This window comes from Symphodus melops (assembly GCF_947650265.1).
Source record: "Symphodus melops genome assembly, chromosome: 8".
Lineage (NCBI taxonomy): Eukaryota > Metazoa > Chordata > Actinopteri > Labriformes > Labridae > Symphodus > Symphodus melops.
Genome location: NC_136698.1, coordinates 8,850,022 through 8,860,685, shown reverse-complemented (window position 1 = coordinate 8,860,685; position 10,664 = coordinate 8,850,022). Strand labels below are relative to the sequence as shown.

Here is a 10,664-nt window from a genome sequence, read left to right as displayed (position 1 = left end):
TCTCTGTTTCTGAGTGTATCGCTCTTTCTGTGCAATTGCCTGCATGCTGCCTTGCCCACAGAAGCGAGGAAGTCATATAGTATTCAGGAGTCCTAGTCTCTATGGCAGATGTGAACGTTTTTTAAGATCAGTGAATAATTTAGTAATGGTTCAAAAGTTTGTTTTACTTTACATTAGCCATAACAAGCAATTACCATCGTGTTAGCAGTAGAGATGCACTGTGCCGCAGGCTCCAGATTTTCGAGAGGAAAGAGAATGTGTTAAGAAAAACACATCTGCAACCTCTTTTTTTAAAAACTTTCTATCATGAGTCGGATAGAGTGCAGCAATGATGAACTACTCTAAGTGTTAACAATGGTTTAAAACTACATGTTGCTGCTCTTTTTTGCAGCCTCTGAAGTGAGTCATTCAAAATACTGTTTCAACACTTGAAAAGCATCAACATGGTACTGTCAGTAAAAATACAGATATTTGTCCTTTTACATATTTACTGTATAATTTCTTTATGTATGTTTTAATGTGATATATTTTATTTGTGACATATTATTTGGAGTGTCATGTGAGAGAATAAACTGTTTTTCTCATATGTTAAGCCATGTCTAAGACATGAAATCAAATCAAAGGGGATGAATCAAACATCTGCCTGCAGTAAACAGCCGGACCGCAGCTGTAGAGATGGTTTCTGTATTTTAGCTCCAACAAATGTAACCAACAGGTCGTACACCGCCCTGAGCTGCTCTGGTGCTGTGAGGAATGTCCAGGTCAAAGGTCGAGTGAAACAACCTCCTGCTAACTTCATTAGTGATGCTTTATGGCCTGTTCTACAACACATCGTCAGCACAGCAGGGAACGTACCAGTCTGTTAGGACATGACCTCAGGTTGACCAGAGTACTTTCCTGCCACCTCCAAACAACCTCACAGTTATGTAACAGTGGGTTTATTATGACAGAGTATACGTACTTCAGCACCAGTGGTAGTGTGAAATACGCCTTTACTTTTACCACTTATTGTCGAGGTTTAACTAAGTACATGGCATGAAACATTAGACACCAACTCAGGAGAGGAGTGAGAGTACCAGCAGATGGGAACACTACTGCGCACACTGGAGGCTTTACACTTTCAAACAAGAGTGTGGAAAAAAATGTTCCTTTAAAAATGCAATATGACAAGTGCATCAACCCAAACAAACGAAAGCCTCAATTCATTATGCAGTTTGTTCTTATTGTTAATATTGAATTTGAGGGAAAAAAAAAGAAGTCTTTGTATGACAGACTCAGAGCAGATTCACAGATCAACACTTAAAAGTTGTAGTTCTGTTGTGAATATCCGCTTCAACCCTTTTAACCTGCACCAAAATTAAATTGAAATGGTCCCCACAAAATAATGAGCTGGAAATATTTACCTTAAAACAATGTTCGTAAAAAGACCTAAATACAAGAGTCGTGTGTGACATATTGAGCCTGAATTCCTTCATACTGCTTAGATAAACTTTGTCAAGAAACGTTTCTCAATCAGGTTTAGCAATTAATCTTTCATAAAACGTATAGAGCATGTTTATTTGACACTTAATATACTATATATACTGGTTTAATGGTTTATCTTAATATGTAGAACATTTATAGTCAGAACAATTATTTTACTTATAGCAAAAGCTGTTGATATGTTGCTGTGTTTTATACTATTGATAAATCAATCAGTAACGAAAACCACAAAGACACCATTATTTCTTTTGATTTTATTGAAAGACATGTTTTCCTCTTCTCAGTGTAAAAGCAGCAATGTTATTTTACAATATGCTTTTTTATTCAAGTTTGAATTTTTAATGGAGAGTTGGTTGAATTAGGAAAAGGTTTCTCCCTCTTTCTAAGGGGAAATAAGGTTTGGTGCTGGAAACACAACTACTGAAGTGGATCAGAGGTCACTGTGACACCAACATGGACCACCACACAGTGCTGAGCACAGCTGCAGATGTTCACAAACACTTAAACAAATAGGTTTAAATTATCCAGGTTGGTAAAAAGTGTGAATCATTGCCGTGGTATTTACAGAGTTCTTGTGCTATGTAAAAGGCAGAAAGCACCATTTTGCTCTAATAGCAAGGGTTTCAATTGTAAAACATCAAACTGTTCCCTTCCTGGAAAGGAGTGGGAAGTTCCATCAAGTGGAGGCCGAGTCAGATACAGTTTTACTGTTGTAACACGGTGTCCTACTCTGCTTTCTTTGCCTTCCTCTTACGAGCACCTTCGCTCAGTTCCTCCTTGGTCTTCAGAGGTGATGATGGGGCGGCGGGAGCATGATGGTGGTCTTCCTCAGATCCACCGAGAGGGGAGCCGAACAGCAAGTGGCAAATCCAGGACTCAATGAGAGTGAAGGGGGAGCCGTGAGAGTGTCGGGCGGTCATCACCACCTGAGGACCAAACAAGAGAATGTTCTGGTAAAAAGTAAACATTCTCACTAATCTAAAACCATCCACATACAACACAGCATATAGTTACATTTAAAAAAAATCCAAAAAGTAACACTGTCAGCAGCAATTTACACAGCAGTGATGATCTCACCTTGCTTGTGGCCATGAAGAGGGTGAAGACGAGGATGAGGGTGCTTTTGGACAGGGGCAGATACTGAGCCTCCTGCAGGGTGAAGAGGATGGCTCCATACAGACTGGCTTTGGTTGGGCTGCAGAGAGAAACATTAAAATAACAAAGGCATGACATTTCAATTATTTTCATAAAGTCATTGTGTTGTTTAAAGCATTTTTCAATAAACTAATATTTACCTCTTTTCTTGCAAATATATGTCTCAACAAAACACAAGTTAAGAAAATTCATTTTAAAATTATCATTAAATTAAAGCTCCTGTGGAGAACTTTTGGTTTGGTTGATTTTGGCAACCCCTGTAGACAAAACAGCTCAAAGAATACCAGTGGCATAGTAAAACAGCTGCATTGGCCTCCCAAAGTGCTTTTGTGTTGTTTCCACAAGAGGGCGCCAAAGTCTTGAAACCTCAACAAACCCAGAAAAGAAAACTAGCAGGGTTAATTTAAGTGACCTAGTTGTAGTGATACAACTCTTCAAATCAAGAGTGTTGTCTCTGGGTTATAATTATGCTTTAAGCCAGCAGTGATGAGTTGTTTTTTTATCTGGAAACACAGACTTACAATGACATATTGAGGATCTCGTTGGTGTCAGGCCTCCACACACCACGCAACAGCTGCTCAAAATTGGAAATGAGAGCCACTCCAGAGCCTGTAAGAATAAAAATAGACAGAGGGAGAATATGAGGACAAAAAGTGTCTCCAATGACTGAATTATTTTAACATATAACCCTGCAAAGTCTCAGAAGACTAAATGCATTCCCACGCTTGCTCCTTCATTTCTTTATTTAACCTTTTATTTGCAAAGGGACCATGTACAATATTGAACATACATGTTGCCATTTGATGCATTTTAGTTAGCGTCATCATTAACATTGTGTCATCTGTCATTGTGTTTGAAAGTACAACAAAATAAGTCAAACTTAACTGAAGAAAGTCTTATTTTATACCTTTGATTTTTGTAACATTTACATGCTTCTAATAAAAGTGAGTGATTCTCATATAACTTGGTCTTTCCTGGGTACTGTCAAACTGCAAACACTGGCAGTGTCTCACTTTATCATGAGGGACTAGCACATGTGCACACTGGTATGCGGTGTCAATGAAAATGCAGCATTCATTCATGCTTAAATGTGGACATGTAGTTTCCTGAGGTCGTCACTTAATGAATGCAGCTGTCTAGAGAAAGAACTGCTGCCAGAGAGAGAAGCACAGACATCAACAGAAAGTATAAAAAGACAGCTGAACCTGTGATCTCTTACACTCTTGTCTTACTGTTTTCTGCCATGGTAACTCATATGTCATTGTGTTTGAGAGTAAACAACAACTCCTGCAAGCCTTCTTTCTCTCCAGTATGACACTTAGGAGCATTTCTACAATTGCCCCTACTAATTGCAGGCAACAGGTATATTCACATAGAATAATATTCGTTGTGTGGTTTGGTTAGCTTGGGCATCAAAGCTGCTTAATGAAGAAAAACTGTACTATAAGAACCGAGGTAGTTTCGAAATGAGTGTCCAATTTATACAACCTATTAGTGCTGCCAACATCATTATCAGTGGACTGCACAAAATGGTCAATATAAACACCAAAGACAGACAACATTTTGGTGTATGCACCAGGCAAGCAACTTTACAAATTTGAGTTGTTGTGAAATTTGAAAAACCTAATGGACTTAATGTTGTGGCACAAATGATCAAATATAACCTCAGAAAAATAATGAATCTAAATCTGTGTGACATTTTATTGAATTCACAACAACACCAGCCCTGTGACAGGTGACTGCATATTTACAAAAGTGAATTGGAAAATCTTGCTGCAACATGACGAGACACTGACCTTTGACATATCCGACGATGACCATGATGAAGAAGCCGTGATGGTATGCGTGGTGGGCATGGTGAACACCTGCTGCGATCTTACGAGTGCGGACCACTTCCTTCAGAGCAACTAACACCAGTTTGACTGGCAGAAAAGCCACACACTTATAAAAGAGGTTCAGAGGGCAGTAAAAGATGAGGTACCTGAGGTTATATGACAAAGAGAAAGATGGTGGAGAATAAGAGATCGCAGTTAGAGTGGCTGGTCATGACGTCGCAAATATCATGTTAAGTGACTGGGCCGCATGGTTTCTTCAAATCCGCAGAGCAGCTGGTGATATGCTGGGGAAAATATGTTCTGGGATGATGCTGATCTCTTTAATATCTTGATAGAAACACCTACAAGTTTAAAGGTGCACTATTTAGTTTTGGTAAAGAGATGTGAACGTTTGAGAAATATACAGATTATCTGGTTTATGTTTATAACTTTATAAACAAACTGTCCTCAGAGGAACATTTGGTACCTGGAACAAAGAAGATAAAATGCTACAGGAAAAATGATGGAACAGTGCAACAGTGAAACCATAACTCTCCTGGTACCTATTTAGCTCCATGCTCTCAACAGTGTTTCAGGGACCCATTTTTCCTTTTAAATGAAGTTTTTATTTTTAATTCAGAAAATATAGCACAGAATTGTTTCACTTCTCCAGCTTTCAAATTTCACATTGTGCACCTTTAATGAAAAGCAGTAATGAAGCAAGGAGAAGTTGCTCCACTGTTTGTAAACCTTTCCCCTGTGATGTCTAACTTTGCGCAGAGGATTTTCTCACCACACAGCCGAGGCCAGCAGGATGTGACTGTTGTGTTGGAAATAGTCGATGGGGCTGCTTCCAAGCATGATATCTGCCAGGATGTAACTGCCAAAGCAGTAGAGCATGGCACAGAGCCAGGAGGCCACGGGACTCCTGCGAGAAACCTCCACCGAGCCTGCAACACAGAAGAGGAGGAGCAGCGGTGAGAGAGAAGCTGAGGGGTATGGACAACATCATGCAGCAGACGTTTTACTCTGACATCATGCTGAGGATGAGAAGCTAACATGTTTCTGTAAAGATCTCAGGGTTTGTTCTGGTATAAATCCCTCTCTTCCACATTCATCAGCAACTGAAAGGACAATAACCCCTAAATATTTAGATAACTGGGCTAATGTTTGTATCAACCACCCGCTAATACCCAATTTAATATTACCTTTAGCATAACCATTAGCAAGGAACTAGTTGAGTCTAACATTAGTTTTACAAAGTAAAATCAAGATTGCTTAAATGAATTACTAACATAACATTAGCTTAAAAAAAGGCCAGTTAATACATGATAGCCTACTTGGTAACTGAGCAATGTTAGCTAAATTGGTGCTTCAGTGCTTTTACAAAGTTAGCATCGGGGTTAAATACTTAGTTTTACTTTGTATTGTGACTAAAAAGATGTAGAATAAGTCATGAACTAATACCTAAATATTATTTGACTTAGCGTACAAGATTTTGAGCTCTTCATCCTGAGTGTATTGTCAGAGGAAAATGGCTGTCTCAATAGCGTGCACCATAATGGAAGGAGAGAAGCAAAGCTGTGTGTTAGATTATTTGTAACATGTGTGTTTATAGGTGAAGTTAGTAGGCCTGCTGTGGTGGAGTTCGGTGAAGTTTAAAATGTGTTGATGCTTCTCTGTGACTTTAGTAAGCTAAATGCTATGAAAAACTTTTGAAGATTCACATATTCATGACGTATTTTCTGCCTTAAAAGATGATTAAACACTTTTTCATAATCATTTAGCCCTTCCCAGTTGATTTATTCACAAAAACAGACAAAATAATCTGTTTGAAAGGAATCATTGATTTATGCATTTTCTCTTTTAAATTTGAGTTCCTGCCCACCCAGACTGTTATCAGTGACCTTAAAAAACAGTATCAGTGGATCTCTTATGTGTCTACGCGCTGTATCTTAATCCACGCCCAGTTCACCATTTCAGTTCCCGCCCTGATAATCCACCTCTTTATCATAACCTAATATTGACTCAAGACTTCTAATGTGATGCATGAGCTGACACTTTACCCACTCAACAAGTGAGGGAGTCTACAAGCAGAACGTACATGTCCATGTAATTCATAAACTGATCTGAAATAGTTATAATAATGATATATTTTACATAAAAACATGTATCCCATGTTGTAATATTTTGTACCAAAACAATTATAGAGGTCTACACACACGTACTATGAGTACTTGTGCTTATGAGCAGCCTGTTATACATCAGAATGTAAAGGATGTTTATCAAAAAGTTTATTCAGATCCGATGGCATCCAAAGCCTGATAAAAAAAGTATTTATTGATTGAAATGGTTTTATGAAACGAAGACAGATAGTTCACTGTACACTTCTTGCTCACATCAAAGGAAAGTTAAGACATTATAAAGCACATGCTTAACTTGCCAACATAACAAACTGGATGAAAGTTGTATAGCCTGCAGAAAGTAAGTGTTATCATACTTATTAACCAGGTTTAAGGGCTGGTTACACAATAAGGGGAGTCATCTTTTTCTATGATGTAAAGGAAACCAAGAACAAAGCAAAGGCACTGGTTTCATTGAATTGTTGCACTACCTAGCTAACTTTATCTTCATCCAGATGTTGTCTAAGTTAGCCACACTGTAGCTAAAGGCAAAAGTCAGAAACAAGGAACCCTTATAGTTTATACTTGTGCTGTACATAACTGGTAGGCCAATCTTAACAGTCTTCAGTGGTTTGCTTAAAGCACATGTACAATCAAGGACTTAATTTCTGAAACAAGATATGTTATTCCAAAATACAATCGTAGAAACCCCCAGTCAAAGCCAACTTTTTATATTTTATGCAAAAACTGGTTAAAGACTGAACAGCCCTGGTGGAGACTTTCAGTAAATCAAGACGTGAACAGAATCCGTCTATTTCGCCGCACAAATCTCCAACAACAGGTGGGTGAGGGTGTCATGGTGGCTGCTGCTCAGTTTGTAAGCAATCTGATCCTGAGAAATGTCGCCCGCTAAATATATTCTGCTTGACTGCTTCTCCTGCTTTTCAACTGTAAGGCCCGCCTTAACCTTTAACCCCAACACTTGTCTCACCTTCCCCACCCATGTCGACCCCCAAATACTCATTCATGTTCTCCTCTAACATGGACTGCAAACTAAGACTCTCCACTCAGACACAGGGAAAGGTGAATACAATGATCTTGCAAATGTTGGCTGCAGGAGACATTTGACTGTAAAATATCCACTGATATGATGATAGGTTTGTAGTTACAGTCATGAAGTCATCTTTGGTAGCCTTATGTAACACTGAGCCTGAAGTCAGATATAATACTAAAGTAAACCTGAAAGATGTTTATTTAACATGTTTACTGACTTTCCTGTTCCTGCTCATTTTATAGATCATACAACAATTGTTTTGAAAGAAGGTTTTCCCATCAAAACATTAAAGTGTTTAAAATCCTAAAACCCTTTAGATCACAGGTGACTTTTAGACGTCTCCCTGCTCTAACACACCTGCTTTAAAACAATGTGTTGTCATTAAGCTCTGCAGAAGCCTGATAACGAGTCACTCATTGGATTCAGCTGGGGAGACATCTAACAGTCTGAGGAAGCCGTCCCTCCAGGACTGGAGTTTGACACCCCTGATGATTTAAAACTCAGGATTGGTCATGTGTATAATTATATGGATGTGCTCATTCATGTAAGCAAAATTTCAAACTGGTATGAGACAACTTTGATAAAATTTTTGGGATTAAATAACTGTTTTTGTTTTCTGTTTTGTTATCCTATTAAATGTTGCAGCAGAACCAGAGATACATAATAAACTTTTCAAAAATGTGTGCCTTCACCACCCACAATGCAACTAAATCATGAGCGATTTTGTCAAAAGGTTTTATAGTAGTTGGGGCTAATCTCAATCTCGTCAATTCACTTCTGTCTTGCTTCAGTCAAATTTGAGGTCTCCGACAACTGATGCTGACTCAAGTGACATCCCATAAAGCAGTGTATTACTGTGAACTTCATACAGTCATTATTCAAAAACAAGTGGAGATAGATTAGTTGTAAAAATGACAATCATAACTTTGTGGGCAATAAGAGAACATATCAAATCATGTAAGTGTGTAGCTCATTCTAAAATGAGTGTCTAGCGACATATAGGCCCCATCGATCTCCTCAGCAAGAAAGTGGAGCAACATGGAAGTTTAGTTTTCCAAATAAACAGCACATGTAGTTTGTATTTGATGGGCATTTCAGGCTCCATTAAAGCTGTAAAAGAGATTCGGACATTTTACATGTTGTGATGAGCTTTAGATGTTGTTGGGTGCTCCACTGCAATGACTTAACTCTTGTGCCCGAGTAAACTTTTCTTTGGGTTGGAGTTATCTCAAAACGCTACATACTCCTAGGAACAATATAAAGTCACTCTAAGCTTATTTCACATCTAACAGTCAAGGTAACACACTCAACTGCAGCCGAAAAGTGTGCAGCAGAGGGGCTTCAGAGGCCCACTGACACTGTCTATTTCAGGATCTTCTATTTATTGCCTAAGTCGCTGGTATGCAAAGGCTTTCTCTCAAGTTTCACCCTCTTCGAGCTCTCAAAAGGAGTCCGATCTTGGAAAATATCAGGCTTTACCCAAAGCTGAGTGGTTTAATCCAGTTCAGTGATTTCCAGAGTGTAAAGGTTAGACTACTGCAGCATCAGAGTCTGTCACACCAAGCAAGCAGAGCTGCAAGTGCTCCTGCTTCCTTTATGTAACACTTCATGCTTTATAAGGACACAGATTACAGCAATAGAAAGTCCGTATAGGGATATAACACAGAAGATGAACTTCATGCGACAGGCAACTTTGACCTTTTAATACGTTTTCAATGAGTAAAGTTGTGAACTCCCATGTTAGTAGGCTATTTGTTTGTTCTTGTTTTTTCTCTCTTTGTGTTGAATGAAGTATAGCATTTTGTCTGTTGAATGTCGACCTCAACAAACATCAAAGCTCATCATTTCCATAAAGTACAACGCTCATTTTAAGCAAATAAAAAAGTCTCATGTGCACTGACCTGGCTCGTACTTGAGGTAGAGGATGGACACGATGTAATACGCGAGATCAAATACAGGAAACATTCCCAATTTGGAGAAAATTTGGGCAAAATCGCCCAAATTAAGAACTGCCAGCACGTCCATGATGACCGTCTGGTAAACAACAAATCTCTGTTTTTATTCCAACTGCGCAGTCTTGATGCAAAAGCCCCCCGAGCCCAGTCCACCGACTCTCCGCCAAAGCCCCCCGGTCTCAACAGTGAAAGACTGTGTGACACTCAAACCCTCCTATTAATATCACTCATCTCTACAGTCTCAGCAGCATCATCATCCTCATCTGCGCTCTGTGCCAGCTGCTCCGCGACAGGGGGTCAAACATGTCAGCTGCCTGAAATGTCAAAAAAACAAAAAGGGATTGTCCTCTTGTGCTCCACGTCGAAGTCATTATTATTCAACAAAACGCTCTTTGAGGCTCGATTTTAGTCTGCAGACGCTGCAAATCTAACATATTGCCCATGCTTTATGTAAAAGAGATTTGTCATCTGATACGAAACATCCACAGCAGTCACATCCTGTATCAAACCTGCCTCGCAGTCAGATGATCGGCTCTAATCCCAAACAAACAGCTCGCTAACATTAGGACAGCGCTACCATCGGTTATTCACACTCCCCAGCATAATGCAGTAGCCTCTTCTGTTAAGTCACAGTGAGGCTCCACCAGCCATGAAGCCTGCGTATAAACAGCAGCGCCATTTATCGTCATTTTAATTTATTGGATGTATAGCCTGAAATTCCCTTTCGAGTTTGAGAATAATCAGAGCAACGACATCTGCCACCACCAGAGGGCACCAAAGTACATTTTAAAAATGTTTCCTTAAATCGTCATCTGTTCTATAATTAAATGGTTTGCAGCAGGCTAAATATTGCTGGGCTCATCCAATTCTGGTAAACAAAAAAGTAAATGCTTATATCTGCAGTTCATTCTTTAAATTTTACGTGAACGATGACAGTCCAGGTCAGGTCACATCTACCATAACACAATTCTTCTTGTTGCGCTACCTACTGGAAAGAGACTGTACTACGTCTCATCAAGCATACTCTGTAATAAATGATTCTGTAGTCATTTACATTAATATATCTGATCAAATGTATTCA

General features: G+C 39.1%; 1 protein-coding gene across 1 annotated transcript; it reads right to left on the bottom strand.

Moving 5' to 3' along the window:
• Window positions 1-1,721: 1,721 nt before the first annotated feature.
• tmem38a (transmembrane protein 38A) lies at window positions 1,722-10,227 on the bottom strand. Its single transcript, XM_079350035.1, has 6 exons — window positions 9,530-10,227; window positions 5,245-5,401; window positions 4,434-4,618; window positions 3,159-3,246; window positions 2,560-2,677; window positions 1,722-2,408 (listed from the first exon to the last, which is right to left on the bottom strand). The coding sequence occupies exons 1-6, from the start codon at window positions 9,651-9,653 to the stop codon at window positions 2,208-2,210; spliced, it is 873 nt and encodes a 290-aa protein (XP_079206161.1). The 5' UTR covers window positions 9,654-10,227; the 3' UTR covers window positions 1,722-2,207.
• Window positions 10,228-10,664: the final 437 nt, after the last annotated feature.